This window comes from Octopus bimaculoides, chromosome 4 (assembly GCF_046866305.1).
Source record: "Octopus bimaculoides isolate indiv1 chromosome 4, ASM4686630v1, whole genome shotgun sequence".
NCBI lineage: Eukaryota > Metazoa > Mollusca > Cephalopoda > Octopoda > Octopodidae > Octopus > Octopus bimaculoides.
In genome coordinates, this window is record NC_142931.1 from 147,727,752 (window position 1) to 147,745,693 (window position 17,942).

The following is a 17,942-nucleotide window of genomic DNA, read 5'->3' on the forward strand; positions in this document are numbered from 1 at the left end:
TGCTCTCTACTCAACTTCTCTCTCTTCTCTTCTCTTCTCTTCTCTCTTCTTGCCAAACAGACTCAGTTTGAATCCCTTTCTTCCCATTGGTCCATATTATACTCTACTGAGACCAGGAAATGATTCTTTGTCTGTGTGTCTATGTAACTGTGTCACTGTATCAGTGTGTCTTTGTTTGTGTATGTGTGGTAGTGTGTGTGTGCATATGTGAATATTAGTGTGTGTCAATGCATAGAGTAGTTTTCGAGTGTGTGTGTGTGTTTGCATGTGTAATAGTGTGTGTGTGTGGGGGGGGGGGTTAATGTGTGCATTTGTGTGTGTGTGGGGGGGGTTAATGTGTGCATTTGTGTGTGTGTGTGTGTGTGTGTGTCAATGTGAGTATTAGTGTGTGTGTGTTTCTGTGTGTTTGCATGTGTATTAGTGTGTGCGTTTTGGGGGATTGTGTGTATTAGTGTGAATGTGTGTGTGTGTGTCAATGTGTATGGGTGTTATAGTGTGTATGTGAGTGTTAGTGTGTATGTGTGTGTGTACCAATGTGTGTGTGTGTATTAATGTATGTACCAATGTGTGTGTGTGTGTGTGTGCAAGTAGTTCATTTTTGTATTTATTGATGCCTAGTTTTTCAGTGGAATCCTTGGCCACAAGCCACCTCTTCTGTATCTGTTTCTGTGGTGATGGTGATGATGACGATGACGATGGTGCTGTTTGTTTAATTAACATGTATGCTGGGTTAATCCCAAATACTGAACATTTCTGCTAGCTGGGTGTAAAATGTGGAGAGCTTATTATTTGAGGGATTCATAGAAACAAAACTGAAAAATTAAGAAAAACAATAGCTATCTTTTTTTTTATTTTATTTTATTTTTTGCATAGGCCCCAGCATGGCCGTGGGGTTAAAAAGTTTGCTTTGCAACCATGTCGTTTCAGGTTCAGTCCCATATCATAGCACCTTTGGCAAGTGTCTTCTACTATAACCTCAAGCCAGTCTATGCCTTCTGAGGGAATTAGATAGATGGAAACTGAAAGAAGCCCATTGTGTGTGTGTGTGTGTGTGTGTGTGTGTTTGTTTCTTATTGTTTGACAACCAGTGTTGGTTTGTTTGTGTGCCCATAACTTGGTGGTTCAGCAAAAGTGACTGATATAATAAGTACCAAACTTAAAAAACAAGTACTGTATCGATTTGATTGACTAAACCCTGCCCCAGCATGGCCACAATCCAATGACTGAAACAAGTAAAAGATTAAAAGAAACGCTTAGCATTTACCTGTAACCAAAACCTGATCTTTAGGTGTTTATTTATAAAATACTTGTGTGTCAGTGTATGTTTGTTGTTGTCTAACCCACCTCGTTAGGTTTTTTAGGCTTGCAGGCTGCATGACAACCACCTCACTGGTGCTGGTGCTGTTAAGATCAAAGCACGAAGATGAGTCATCTGCTTACTTTAGTTAAGTTGTTGAACAAGAATTAAACAACCAATGTTAACTGAAAATTTCAAGAAACAAAATGGTAATACATTGCACCTGCAAAAGTTCTTGTAAAAATATTACTTTGTACCATAAATGTGTACCAGACTTTGAACACAAACTCAGCGCCTCCGCTTGATTTTGCTGAACTGATCAATGATTTCATGCGATGTTTGTCTTTGAAAGTTGTCTGGATTATAAAAATGCTCTTTTATTCATATCTGGAAGTTTTACTTATTGAAATTTGTAATAAATCCTAAATATATTTAACTTTTGTACTTTCAAAGATGTTCTTTAGGATAACGTGAAATATTGGAGTTTAGACAGAATAAAGTAAAATATAGCTATGAATAAAAGGTGCATAGATTACGAATTTTGATTGAAGGGATGCGGCCTTGAAAGAAAAAGCGATGGAGCTGCTTGAGTAAAGGGGAGCAAAACGAAACAAAGTGTTTTGCTCAAGGTCACAACACACCATTCAATTTGGGAATTGAAACCACAGCTTTGCCATTATGAACGCAACACCCTAACTGCCAGGCCACATGCTTTCACGTATTGGGGTCAATTTAATTGACTAACCACCTCCTTCAAAGATATCTAGCTTTGTGCTTCTCTTACAATTATTTGACAAGTAGCATATCTAATATGACTGTGCCAACTTACACGTCTGACATTACTGAATTGCATTCTAAATATTTTTCTGTTGTACCCCACCATCAAACACACACCTGCATTCACACACACACACGTGCACATACACATGCATGCATACACACACATATACACATGTATATATAGACATGCGCACATGCATAAATACACACATGCATAAACAGACACGTGCACACACGTATACCCATTTTCTGTTGTTGTTTAGTCCAAAGTCCTCAACCCCGATTCAGTAGGTCTATGACCAAAGGCATTCTATCCATGACCATCTCTCATTTTGGGATTTGAACAAAGCTGACAGAATCGTTATGGCACCCGACAAAACGAGTGGCTACTGAGGTCAACTTTGCCTTTTGTCCTTTTAGGGTCAATAAAATAAGTACCAGTTGCATACTGAGGATCAATGTAATCAATTAACTCCCTTGCTGGCCCAGGGTGAAAATTAGAGCGTATTATTTTAGTGAGATTTAACTGTTGTTTCTAGCAAGTCGAATGACCACATCGAGGCTCACCTATTGGTTCCCATTGATGGTTGCGAGGATGGTTCGTCTGGTTTGTATTGTTGATGTGGGAGCAGGGATGAATGCCATCAGGTTTTATAAAGGAAGGAAGGAGAAGCAAGAGAGATTCAATGCAGAGACCCTTGAATATCTGAAAGGTAATAAACAAACAAACAAACAAATAGGGGTTAAAGGTCAAACCATGAGAAAGGAGAAGTAACTGGGGAAGAGACTCTTTGAAGAGGTCAGAAGGGATTCAGGCTGATTGGGAAAGCATAAATTACACACACACACACACACACACACACACACACACGTCCAACTTGGGCACACACACACACACATACATAAATGCACACACTCATTTATCTGCTTATTTATGAATCCAGAAAATTTTTTATCAATATATACACACACATAGATATGTGTATGTGTATGTGTGTGTATATATGTACATACAGGCATACATAAATACCTATATACACAGTCACACACATATACATATTTATATGTGTGTCTGTGTATATATATATATATATATATATACACACACACACATGCCTTAAAGACAAAATAACCCGTCCCCTCCTCCCGCCTCAGACAGACAGACAGACAGACATGTGCCTATTTTCTGTGTACTTCATGTGCCACTAGAGACTGATAAGTATAAAACAGCAAACAATGGTAGACTGACAAGAGGTGCAGTGAGAGATGTAGTAGTGTGTAAGTGGTTGGCTGTGAGATTGAAAACGAGGCTCAATGGTTTTGTTCCTTCCTGTAGGAAGCAAAGCTTTAGAGTTAAGCTGACCAACGTTTGCATTCACACACACACACACACATATATATATATATATATATATATATATATATATATAAGAGATGTTTTCTATATATATATATACACACACATACAAACATGCAAACATGCCTACTTCTATGTCAGCATGTAATTTCATCAATGTGGCAGCAGCTATTGCCCTCTCCCAAATATCCTTCTATCTTTAAATAAATATAAGGATGTGTGCTGAGTATGCTAAATTTTTATAAAATCTTACCACTTTTGGTTAGTCCTTGTTAAGCTGATGTGGTTAATAATATGTAGTGTTCTCACTTAGCCATCTTATGAGTGAAGCTCTTCTTTACTGAAAGAGGAAAATGAGAGAGAAAAAAGAGAAAAATATTGTAAAATAAGGATTTATTAGCTGTAAATAGTGAGTATAGACCGTTGTTTCTATGTAGCCACTGTGTTTACTGTTTAACAAAATCAAACTAGAAAACTGGATAAAACAGAGAACACAATTGAAAAAGTTAAAAAGAAAAAAAACCCAAAACAATTCACCACCTTGGGTCGAAAAGTTGGGGGTGCTGGGAAACCTCTCTAATGGCTATTGAGACATGCCAGCACGCTTGCAGCGTTGCCATGAGTGATGCGCTGGAACAGTCAAGCGTCCTCACGAGCCTCACCAGTTACCACCTCTGCAAGGTGAGTTGCCAGTGAAGACAGGAATCTCGCAGTTAGTGGTCTGACCCCACCAAACGTCTTGAAAACCAATGATAATGATAGGGGCTGCAATAAGGGTGGAGCACTTGCAGAAAACAGCACTGCTTGGAACCACTCGAATACTCCGGAAGGTGCTCGAAAAATAAGGGGTGTTACCTTAGTTAGAAGCTGTGCAAAGGCAATGGTAATAATAATAATAATAATAATAATAATAATACAGCTACAATATTCTTAACTGGACTCAAAATGAACTAATCAAAATAGACAGGAACACAAAAAAAATAATGACAGAATTTAGGATGCACCACCCAAAATCTGACAGAAAGGATATATATACAATGTATCAAATGTGGTAGAGGTATTATACAGCTAGAAAACTATTATAAAATAACCACCGTAGGACTATAGAAATACCTACTTTATAAGGAAGGAAAACTAATACAAAATAGCCACAAAACACGAACAAAACAAAAAAATTGCTTTCTGTCTTTAAGGAAGCTGAAAATACAAAAAAGAAGTCATAGTATCTAACAACTATGCAGAAAATGAAGAATGGCACCCAATCTACATTGTAACAAGCTATGCCAAAGCTGACTTTGGATGTTGATGCAGCCCTGCAATTCACTGGATCCTGTCAAACTGTTGCCAGCATGGAAAACCATCGTTAAATGATAAGGAGGATGAAGATGACATTGATACCACCACAAATGCCAGCGATGATAAATCTGTATTTATTATTTACGATACTGTTTATTCTATATGGATGTGAGAAAAGCACTTGAACTGTGTCTCTATCAATGACCGCACCGTCCCATACTGGTTTCAAGTTAGTTTGGTGCTTTTCTCAGAATTATACACACACACTCTCTCTCTCTCTCTCTCTCTCTCTCTCTCTCTCTCTCTCCTCTCTCTCACAAAGCCAAGTGAGATTGTAGTTGTGACCAATGCCAGTGTCGCATAACATGGCCTGTTGAAAGCACCCTTCAATCGTTGGGCGATATGCTGTGTTTGTGAAGACCTCTCGAACTGAGGGAAATCGTAGTCATGGCCAATGTCAGTGCCATCTGACTGGCACCTGTGCCAGTGGCACATAAAAGAAACAATTCAAGCATTGGGCCTCATGAACACAGTGACAAGTGACCAATACTTTTGGTGATATACCATGCTTGTGTAGACTTGTGAAGCCAAGTGAGACTATAATCATGGCCGATGCCACTACACCCACTATACTCTCGGAGTGGTTGGCATTAGGAAGGGCATCCAGCTGTAGAAACCTTGCCAAACAAGATCGGAACCTGATACAAACCCCCCCACCACCACAAGCTTACCAGTTTTCTGTCAAACTGTCCAACCTATACCAGCATGGAAAGCGGATGTTAAATGATGATGATGATGATGATGATGATGATGACTGCTTGGTGTGGAGAAGCATGGCTTAGTGATTCAGGAACTCATGATCAAAAAGATGTAGGTTTGATTCTCAGAGCATCAATCATGGCATATCTTTGAGGAATCTATTTCATTTAATGTTGTTCAAGTTTACTCTGCTGGATATTGGCCCAAATCCAATGACACTACAGCTCTCTCTCTCTCTCTCTCTCTCTCTCTCTCTCTCTCTCTCTCTCTCTCTTTCTCTCTCTCTCTCTCTCTCTCCCTCTCCCTCTCTCTCTCTCTCTCTCTCTCTTCAGATGTCACATCCTTGATATTCTACTGGATCAAGGGTGGAACAGATGACAAACTGTGGCAATGACACATTTAAACACAGCTGTTTATCTTCTATTTATTTATATCTTTATTCTTTGGCTGCAAAGCTACATTAGTGATTCAAGGGTCAAGAGTGCATTGTGCTGACCAAATGCACAAAACCCTCAGCGCTCCAGGCATTTCTGTAGTTTTACATCGAAACAACAATGAAATTAATTATGCTCTGCTTTTGTATATTGAGTTCTATTTCTCCTGTTTGTACAACCAAACACACACATATGTATATACATACATACATGCATGCATGCATACATACATACATGCATACATACATATGTGTGTGTATATATGTATATATATTATATGTGTGTGTATACATAAATATATATATTTATATAAAGGGCATTATTACAGAAAAATAATAACGCCACACAGTGGACTTCTCAAAATAACCACATTTAGTGCCTAATGCGAGGAAAAAACAACCAACAGAAGATGACCAACTTTCTTTTAAATAAACTTAACTTAACGGCCGATTTCGCGATTACTAGAATGAATCTAGATTTTATTCATCAGCACAGTATTGTACCAAAAATATATATAAATAAACAGAATTCTCACCTCACCAAAAATGAACACACTACGTATGCGACAGAGTAAAGGGAATGAAGTTTATCTGTATATATCTTCATCAAAGAAGCGGGAAATACTTCCGGGTTGTTTTTTTGGGGTACCCATGTGGAGACAGGAATAAAAAATTCAACATTGAATGTATTCCGTGTATATATTTGATAAATAAATTCAAAAAAGGATAAAACTCTTTTACAAGAATTTTATCAAGAAGCCAGTGTGTAAAAAAATTCATAAGGGAAATTTCTATTCCCAAGAATATAATTATTCGTTTATATTTATATAAAGGGCATTATTACAGAAGTTGGTCATCTTCTGTTGGTTGTTTTTTCCTCGCATTAGGTACTAAATGTGGTTATTTTGAGAAGTCCACTGTGTGGCGTTATTATTTTTCTGTAATAATGCCCTTTATATAAATATAAACGAATAATTATATTCTTGGGAATAGAAATTTCCCTTATGAATTTTTTTACACACTGGCTTCTTGATAAAATTCTTGTAAAAGAGTTTTATCCTTTTTTGAATTTATTTATCATAAATATATATATATATAGATACATACATATAAGAGGGATGACCACTAAGTGGACATCCATTATGCTAGAAGTAGACCACCTATGGTCTGACCACTAAGAAGAGATTGTTCTCAAGAAAATTCAGCAAACACCAGAACATAAGCAAGCAAGACAAACGAAAAGATACAAAGTATAAAGATTAATCACAGACCGGTTTCGTTGTTACCACTTATGTAATTACTTACATAATTGTCCGCAATTCTTCAATGTGATCGACGAAACCGGTCTATGATTAATCTTTATATTTTGTATCTCTTCATTTGTCTTGCTCGCTTATATTCTGGCATTTGCTGAATTTTCTTGAGAACAATCTCTTCTTAGTGGTCAGACCATAGGTGGTCTACTTGTAGCATAATGGATGTCCACTTAGTGGTCATCCCTCTTATATGTATGTAATATAATTTTTCTGAATCTTCAGATTTTTCAGTATGTTAGGCCACTGGTTTTAAATTGATATTAATCAAATTAATACTCAATTTTTCACCTTTGTTATTTAAATTATTTAAATTATATATATATATATATATATATATATATATATATATATAATAGTACTAATACTGGCACTCCATCGTTTACGATGACAAGGATTCCAGTTGATCTGATCAACGGAACAGCTTGTTCATGCAATTAATGTGCGAGTGGCTGAGCACTCCACAGACACACGTACCCCTTCACATACTTCTCAAGGAAATTCTACATGAGTGTGACCAGGCTGGCCCCTTTGAATTACAGGTACTACTCATTTTTTGCCAGCTGAATGAACTGGAGCAACATGAAATAAAGTGCCTTGCTCAAGGACACAATGCACCACCGGAAATCGAACTCTTGACCCTGCGATCATGAGCCGAATACCCTAACCACTAAGCCATGCAATAATTCTAGGACAGAATTTATAAACATTTAATTCATTGCAACACATGTTTCCACATGTCACATGATTTTGATATCAGAGTCGGTATCCTTGGGATGAGTACAGTACAGTCCGTATATGAAGGATGATAAACATCATCCAGTATGAAGGGATAAACATCCCTCTGCAATCCGTCCGATAATGCAGGATCGCTTGAGGAAATGAATCCAATGATGATGATCAACCGGATGGCCATGGATAATATGGACTAATCTGTACACATCCCAAGGATATTGACTCTGATGTCAAAATCATGTGATTTGTGGAAACACATGTAGCGATGTATTGAATATTTATAAATTCCATCCTAGAATTATTGTTATTATTATATTTATCCTTCATTATATTGGTATAACCATGATGCAACCCGGAAATGATACTCGTTAGTATCATTAGACACTTGCTGGCATAATGGAATAAGAGCTTCATTTGCATACCCTTCATGTTACCATAAACAAATTTAAAAGATTAAAAGAAGATATATATATATATATATATATATCATCATCATCATCATCATTATCATCATCGTTGTTTAATGTCCGCTTTCCATGCTGGCATGGCTCGGATGGTTTGACTGAGGACTGATGAGCCAGAGGCTACACCAGGCGCAATCTGATCTGGCAAAGTTTCTACAACTGGTTGTCCTTCCTAACACCAACCACTCTGAGGGTGTAGTGGGTGCTTTTACGTGCTACCGGCACAAGGGCCAGTCAAGCGGTTCTGGCAACGACCATGTTCAAAAGGTGTTTTTATGTGCTACCCACACAGGAGCCAGTCCAGCGGCACTGGCAACGACCACGCTCAAATGTTGTTTTTCACGTGCCACCAGCACATGTGCCGGTAAGGCAACGATGCCAACAAGCACACTCGAATGGTGATTTTCCTGTGTCACTGGCCGGGAGCCAATCTGTGACCCTGGCAACGATCATGCTCGGATGGTGCTTTTAACGTTCCACTGGTACAAGTGCCAATCAGGTGGTATTGTCATTGGCCACGTCAGCAATTTTGATTTTGATTTTGATTTTGATTTCACTTGCCTCAATAGGTCTTCTCAAGCCAAGTTTATTGTCCAATGAATAAGGGGTATTCATAAATGGGCTGGTTACACCCTGAGGCATAGGCCATGGGCTATGGTCTCACTTGGCTTGTCGGGTCTTCTCAAGCACAGCATATCTCAAAAGGTCCATATATATATATATATATATATATATATATATATAAATCAAAATTATTTTATTCCACACAAGTAGAAATATAGGAAAAATAGAAGTTGAAAATGCATTGAGAATAGTTAAAATATTTTTTTTTTAAATATTTAAAGCTTTAACCAGTTCCACAGTTTACACAGATTTTCAAAAAGTTCCAATAGAAACACATGACTTATGTTGCAGCTGTTTTACTTCCAAATAGTGTTTGAAGTTTACCCTGTTTTTATAGGGAGTTCATGGCTCAAATTAGTATATGTTTTGAATAGGATTTGATTGGTAGAGAATAGTCACATGACTGGTCTTAGACATTTTTGTAGGTTCCTCACTTTGTTTATGTGTTAGTATTAAGTGACAATGTTTGGTGTTGCAAGTTAATGGCTGACACAGTTGACTGAACAAGTCCAAACAATCAATGCTCTGAATGTTTTCTGTCAAGTGTTTGTAGAGAATGAACACGTGATTAACTTTATAACCTTTTGTATGTTTCCCACTACGTCTGTTCACTAGTGTCACATGACTATATATTTTGCACCTAAAAATAATTTTATGGTAAAAATTTGTCCTGATTTGAATTTGTATGTTGTGTTTTCAGTAAGGTTGATGCAAGCTTCAAACATTTGTCAGGAGCAAGACAGCTGCAACACAAGCCACATCTTTCTATTTGAACTTTTTGAAAATCAGTGTAAACTGATATGATATGAGGACCTGTCTTCATTCCTTACCACCAGTATTGGGGGCCCTGAGGGAGGTCATGGACAATCCCTTTGTTCCTGGGTAAAGGAAAAAGAAAAACCCAATTCCATCACCTGTCTAATAAAGGTGATTATTGTTCTCTATACAGACAAGGAATATGGTACTTATTTTTCTATTGTGGCAGCTGAGAGAGTGGAAAACCGAAAGGCATAAGCATGGCCATGCAATTAAGAAGATTGCAAAAAATGGCTGTTAGCTGATGATGATGATGATGATGATGATGATGATGATGATGATGACAGCGACCTCTAAAACATCATTGTTATATTTTCTCTAATTTATCCTCCAAGGCATTTATTTAGTTTGGGGCCATAATGTTTTTTGATAACTCACCACTCTAATTTAGTCTCCAGTCATACAGACATTCAATCTGTCACGGTACTCTATAAATGTCCTCTTTAATTTAGTTCAATACCATTGTACTTTTATTACCAGTTCTCTAATTAATATTGTAATACATTTTTTTTTAGACTGGTGCCCACCTGATGCCTTAATTTAGTTGTGAAATCATCATCATCATCATCACCATTAACGTCCATTTTCCATGCCAGCACAGGTTGGATGGTTTTGGTAGAAGCCAGTGTACCAAAGGACTGTGCCATGCTTCAATGTCTACTTTGGCATGGTTTTCACAGTAGGCTGCCTTTCCTAATGCCAACCACTTCTCAGAGTGCATTTGGTAGTTTTTATGTGGCACCAGCAAGATCACCAAGTAAGTCACAAGACAAGACCCCTCATTTTAGTCTGGGATAAGTTCTATTGCCGAAGGTGGGTTTATGCCAGGCAATGATAAAGGAACAGAAACAGGTGTCTTGTTATAGAGGAGATACATGACTACCTCAATATCATCATATATAAATACATAAAATATATAAATATCTACATTTATCTGTTCTATCTGTGTGTTTGTGTATTCTTTTTATTTGTTTCAGTCAATTGACTGCGGTCATGCTGGAGCATTGCCTTTAGTCGAAGAAATCGACCCTAAGACTTATTCTTTGTAAGCCTTGTACTTATTCTATTGGTCTCTTTGCCGAACCTCTAAGTTATGGGGACGTAAACACACCAGCATCAGTTGTCAAGCAATGGCGAGGGGACAAACACAGACACACAAACATATACACTCACACACACACACACACACATATATATATATGTGTGTGTGTGTGTGTGTGTGTGTGTGTGTGTGTGTGTGTGTGTGTATACGACAGGCTTCTTTCAGCTTCCGTCTACTAAATCCACTCACAAGGCTTTGGTCGGCCCGAAGCTACAGTAGAAGACACTTGCCGAGGGTGCCATGCAGTGGGACTGAACCCGGAACCATGTGATTGGTAAGCAAACTACTTACCACACAGCCATGCCTGCATATATATATGTGTGTGTGTGTGTGTGTGTGTGTGTGTGTGTATGTATTATAGCTGTAAAATCCATCACTGTACTCTATCAATCCCCTCTAATTTAGTCCAACATCACTAAGATATTTATTTAGCTTGGTACCAACTGCCCACCCTAATCTACTTGTGTAATAGAGATTGTTAAATCCATTTCTGTACTCAATTCTCTCTCTAATTTAGTCTATACATCTTGGCTGACCTCTGAAAGCATTGCTGTGCTGTTATCATTTTTATATCACACACACACACACACACACAGAGGTCACTGAACCTTTCATTTTGTTCTGATTTAGTCAAATAATACAAATTACTAAATGATAGAAATATTGCCTGTGAAACTTCTCATCCAGCTCTCTTCTTCTCTGCACTGACCTCAACATTCTAGAAGGTTCTGAGAGAAAAAAAACATTACACACACACACACACACACACACACACACACACACACACACACACACACACACACACCAAGAGACCAAACCATTGATCAGAACATTGTGGTCTTTGAGGATCCTAAACTCTACACATTCGGCCCTCTCACTCCATCGTCCTCTTCTACATTTGATTTGATCTTTCCAGAAGAATTCTGCAGTTTGACTCTAACCTACCTCTCAACCAATATTTCATAGTAAACAGCCCAGTGTCTATAAAGTGAACAGGGATGGCTCTTTTGGTGGATAACAAATGCTGTTGTTTTGTGAGTGTGCACATGTGTGTGTATCTGTAGCTATTCATGTGTTTGTGTGTGTGTGTGTATCTGTTCATATATGAATATATGTCTGTATCTGTTCCTCTGTGTGTGTGTGTGTGTGTGTGTGTGTGTGTGTGTGTGTGTGTGTGTGTGTGTGTGTGTGTCTGCTCGGGTATTTGTGTCTTTGTGTAGATGATATCAGCTCTTTCATCCCATTACAATCTACTTCTGTTATTGACTAATATTACAGAAAATACATATTGTTATGCTTATTTGGTAGGACTGGCATATTTTTGTAGTTATCTTTCTGTCTATATAACCTTATGCAATATAATTTACATATTAAAACTGTTTTGTCTACATATGTGTATGTGTGTGTATATATATATATATACACTTAAAAATAATATATAAAACTCCACTTCACTCCCATTCACAATTTTATCTTTTTTTTTCTGGTCTCCCCCCCCCGTATCTTTCTATCTCTTCTGATGAATTCACGTTTATAAAGCTTCTCTATCCTCCCTACCTTCCCCCTTCCACTCCCTCACTATGAGATATGTCATCTCAGCCAATGGCCAACCAACTGCCATAGCAACTTGCAGTACTGATTGACAGTCAGAAGTGAAGCTCCGCCCACTCCTGCAGTGTGAGTAATAGTTTTCTGTGTGTCTGCCTGATACTAGCCTTGGCTTTAAAACCATGTGAATGGGGGAAAAAAAAGCGAGAACTTATTTCTTCTCCCACCACCGTCTCTCTCTCTCTGCCTGACATATTCACAATTAGTGCTAGAGCTGCGTACAGACTCCATGTCGGAAGTTCAAGCTAAAACTGTCCCTGCAGTTTTAACTACCAGGTAGAGTATAAAGTATAAATTTGGCTCCTAGCCTCCACCCTTATCTTACACAATTAAATTCTCTGCTCGAGGATGAGTTTTTCTTCCAACTATGTTATTTTAATAGAGATGGAAAGAAGAAAACAAACCCCCCCCTCCCTAAAAACATCTCCATCGCTAAATTATTTTTACTTTAGAAGTTCAAATAAATTGTTTTAGTTTTCTTTTCAGAGAAAAAAATAATGGCTATTTCTTGGTTTTTCTGTAAACCGTGGACTATTTCTATAAGAGTTATATAAAAGTTATTTATTTTATAAATCTGTCGCCTCAAATGAAACTAATTTCTCTCTCTCGGACTCTTAACCCATTAAAAAGTCCAGCTAAATAAACTCTCGCTCACTTTTTTTTATCTCATTAACCCAATTTTATTTATGTCCATCTGTTTAACTTTATTGCAGTGATATTTCTTAAATATTTCTTTAATTTTCCATTTAAAAATGTTTTTAATATTTCTAGTTTAAACCAAACTTGTCTTACCAGCTGAAGAGCTTATAAAGCCATCTTTATACATTTCTTTTATGTCTTGTCTTTAAATTACATTTAAATAATAAACAATATTGAAATTATTTTTAAAATGACAAAACCAAAATATTCTGAAATTCCAATTATTCGTGCTAACCATATTTATTCTATTGCAATCAATACTTGTTATTTCCTGTCATCAAACTCAGCATTTAAAATTTTCCATATCCATTTCAGTTGTTTTAAATTTTGGAATTTTTCCTCTTCTTTAAACAAACTGATTTTCTTTTTTTTTTTTTTCCTTTTGGTAAACACGTCTAGAATCTTCTCTTGCAATGTCAGCAATCTTAGTTATAATTCCCAGTTTCAAGCAGAACCAAGGTTTGCATGCAACATGAGTGCATGTGTTTTTAGCTCATGATCTCATTTAAGTTGACAAAAACCTTTTATTTCAAATTTTTGTGTATACACACTCACACACACACATATATATAGCTGTATGTAAAAATCTACATAATGGTTCTCATTTGATGTGCCATAGATTTTTTAAAATATAATTTAAGACCCTCAGAAGACTCATGCTTAATAATGGTTGAGTATCTTGAAACACATGTTAATTCATAATTTTGTTTTACACAAGAATACATAATAAGGTAAGCAATAGTTTTTCCATACTTTTATTTTATTTTAAACTTTAAAACAGTTTTAAAAAAAAATATTTCCATGTGGAGTGTGCCACTAGTTTTGTACATGATGTCCAGTCTGTTACAAAGTCTAAAAGGTTGATGACCACTGGTGTTTGCATATATATATATATATATATATATACACACACACATGTGCACAAGCACACACACACACATGCTGATGAACATTAGTTGTCTCAATATCACTTGTCTGAGAGGATTTATCTGCAAAGGTCATGGGCACTGTCCTTCTCTCTTGAACTATATATATATGTGTGCAACTTTCACTGTGTTCTGATTCTGTTATTGTGCCCCCACTGTAACTGGATTTTGTGTCACCTGAGGGACACCCACAGATTAAAGCTGCTTGTTTGCTCATCTTCAGAGACTTAAGGAACAAACATTATCTATAACCATCGGTAGTTTAATATTTATTTTATTATTCAAGCACAAAATATCTCCTATGAAATCCATCTTAATTCAGCCCTGTCTTTAAAACAAGACATCCCTCACAAGTAATTATAATATCTACTAAACCCGTACAGGGTTACCCCAACCTCACTGCTTTTACTCCATGTAGCATGCATTATCTGTCTGACTTATTCACACTTTTATCCCCTTAAATGTGTTTCAAGTGCTGTTTACATTACATTCAGGACTGTCTCAACTGCATTATAGGACCCTGGACAAATCAGTGTACTGGGTCCTGTAGTATTTATTTATGGACAGCAAACCACAACATGCATAGAATTGGGCCCCTACATCCATTTAAAGTGTTTTTACCTTCACTACTCCCCAGGTTTTAATTTCAGACACCATCACACATCAAAACATTCATCCGAAAGCCTCCATTTAGGATTCAGTAGTAAAACATGTCTGTCTTTTAAGCTAAGATAGCAGGCCTCTATTTTTTGTCTACACTACCCACTTCATACCCTAAACACTGGCCTTTTGTTGATGCTTCTACCCCCACCACTAATTAGGTCATTCAATTAATATGACTTTCTAATTAGTCATCATTTATTGTTGCTATGTCTTTCAGTGGCTCTCACTTGTCTTTGGCTTTATTTAAAGAAGTAAAGAAATTGTTTGTTCACTCAGCATCTTGCAACACAAACACTTGGTGTTTGCCCAAAGTAGGAGGTGTGATGGGGGGGGGGGGGAATTGGGGGAATTGTTTGCGAGTCTGTTATTTGTCATTGTGTCAAGATCCTTTGTGCGTGTGTGATTAAACATCAACTTACAGGTCAAACATGTACTCAGACCAAACCTATGTTGATGCTGGGAATCATCACTGTTGTCTTCATCACTGTCATCAGCATCTTCTTCTACTACTACTACTGCATGTTGTACTACTACTACTGCTACATGTTGTTTAGCCTGAAAATGAAAAAGGTTGAATGTTTAGGACGTGGGTTCGGTTTTCGCATAATATAAACAAACACGAGCCAAGAGAAGCAACCCAGGGTGGCCAGTAGTATTTAAACAACACTGACAAATACAGGTATATCAAATACCATATAATATACATCATCATCATCATTTGACGTCTGCCTTCCATGCTGGCATGGACTGGACAGTTTGACAGGAGCTGACAAGACAGAAGACTGCTCCAGACTTCTGTGACTGTTTTGGCATGGTTTCTATGGCTGGATGCCCTTCCTAACACCAACCACTCAGCAGAGTGGACTGAGTGCTTTTTAAGTGACACCAGCACTGGTAGGGTTACCAAGTAACTCACAAGACAAAGAACCTTTGAGAGAGGATGTGGCATCGGAGGAGGAATCTTGTGTCAGATGATGAAAGGTTAATGTGTGACAGAGAGATAGAAACAGATGTCTTGTTGTAGAGGAGGTACATGGTTACCCAGTTAGAGAGAAAGATTGAGGCCAATAATGGGTGTAGTGCTATAGAGGAGGCACATGGTTAACCAGTCCGAGGGAGAGAGTGGCAGGGCATGCTCACAAGGAATGGTGATCAGTCTTGGTTTTCTCTCCACTGGCTATTTTCTGTGCATCTTCCATTGGGATTTATTTTTTAGTCTCCATGTCTTTAATAACTCACAAACCAATCTCTCTTCCTGATTTTCTCATTTTCAGTTCCACGCAGCTGTTACATTCTATGAAGGATCAAGTTTCATCAGAAGGTAAGTTTTAAATGAACATTTGAAAGGTAAACATTTAAAAATAATAAATAATCACTGTTGGGTATGTTTGGGGAAGAATTACTGAAATATCAATGTTCTGTGTTTTGTCTCAACACCATTTTCTTTGATAGCATTATAGCGCCGACATTCTTCTATGTACTTCATATAGTACATTATATAGTGCCTACATACGTTATATGGGATCATCATCAGTAAGTGTCCGCTTTCCTTGCTGGCATGGGTTGGACAGTTTGACAGGGTTGGCAAACCAGAGAGCTGCACTAGGTTTTGGTGTCTGCTTTGACTTGATTTCTACAGCTGGATGCCTTTTCTAACATCGACCACTTTACAGAGCAAATCAGGACAATTACCCCCTCTCCAATATATTTAGAAGTTCTAAATCATCATCTGTTGTTCTCAGGGGTAATTGTCCTTGGTGGGGGGTAAATCTCCTAGACTCGTACAGTGAACTGGGTGTTTTTATTGTGGTACCAACATCAGTGCTTTTAACATGGAACCAGCTCTGGTGTTCTTTACATGGCTCCATCACTGACAAGGTCACCAAGTGTCTTGCAAGACTAAAAAAGACAAAACCCTGGCTCAACTGGGAGGGAGAGGAGTATTGAGTGGGGATGGTTTGGTGCCAGCTGAGAGATTAAAATATAGAGACAGAGATAGGTGTCTCGCTGTAGATACCTGGAAAGAAGAGTGTGTTAGAGAGTAAGGTAAGACATGCATTGTATAGTACAGTGGTTCCCAACCTGCTTCGGACCCCTGGTGGTCTACAAAGGTAGTACTGGGGATCCGTTAACTAAATTCAAAAGCCACCATTCGAGTGAAGTCGATGCCAGTCCCCCCACCGACTGGCTCCCGTGCCGGTGGCACATAAAAAAGTACCATTTGAGCGTGGTCGATGCCAGTGCTGCTTGACTGGCTCCCGTGCCAGTGGCATGTAAAAAGCACCCACTACACTCTCAGAGTGGTTGGCATTAGGAAGGGCATCCAACTGTAGAAACCTGCCAAATCAGATTGGAGCCTGGTGCAGCTTCTGGCTTGCCAGTCCCCAGTCAAATCATCCAACCCCTGCCAGCATGGAAAACGGATGTTAAATGATGATGATGACATAAATATAAGCATATTAAAAGGGGTCCATGGGCAAACTCATTTATATTACACACACTCTCCTATATTATGGCCCCACAATATATTTCAGTAGCCGTTGCATGGTTTTTGTCTTAAGAACACCAGATTTTACTTTCAGTATTCTTATGTTAAAGAAAATTAAGGTTTGGTTTGGGTAATAACACAGATACTGGCATAAACTTGTAGAACCCACAATAGAAAGGAATGATAGGTCTAACGTTCTGCTCCGGTTAACACAAAAAGTTGTGGACACTGATTAAAGGACCTTGATCATTAATCATCATCATTCAAGATCTGTTTTCCATGCTGGTATGGGTTGGATGTTTTGACAAGATCCAACAAGTCAGAGGTCTATATCAGGCTCCGATGTCTGTTTTGATATGGTTTCTACAGCTGGATGCCCTTCCTCACGCCAACCGTTTTACATTGTGTATTGAGTGCATTTTCCATGTCACCAGCAGCAGTGAAGTTGCCAAGTAGCTTGCAAGATAAAACCCCTTGATTGGGTAGTATCGAGGGAGGTGGCTTTATGTCAGGTGTTGAAGGGCAAGAATATGATAGAGGGGTAGGAACAGATGTTTTGCTGTTGAGGAAATGCATGACTAT

The 17,942-nt window shown here is 37.9% G+C and overlaps 1 protein-coding gene across 20 annotated transcripts in view; it reads left to right on the forward strand.

Annotated features, from left to right (window-relative positions):
* LOC106884253 (uncharacterized) overlaps positions 1-17,942 on the forward strand; it is a 113,690-nt gene that overhangs the window by 9,743 nt on the left and 86,005 nt on the right. For 10 of the 20 annotated variants that reach the window (XM_089351708.1, XM_089351709.1, XM_089351711.1 and 7 more), the window contains exon 2: positions 16,147-16,193. In XM_089351708.1, coding sequence (XP_089207834.1) covers positions 16,147-16,193 — 47 coding nt within the window. Of the gene's footprint in view, positions 1-12,648; positions 14,015-16,146; positions 16,194-17,942 lie in introns of those variants that run through there. The other 10 variants (XM_052967592.2, XM_089351720.1, XM_052967588.2 and 7 more) reach the window with 7 other exon arrangements.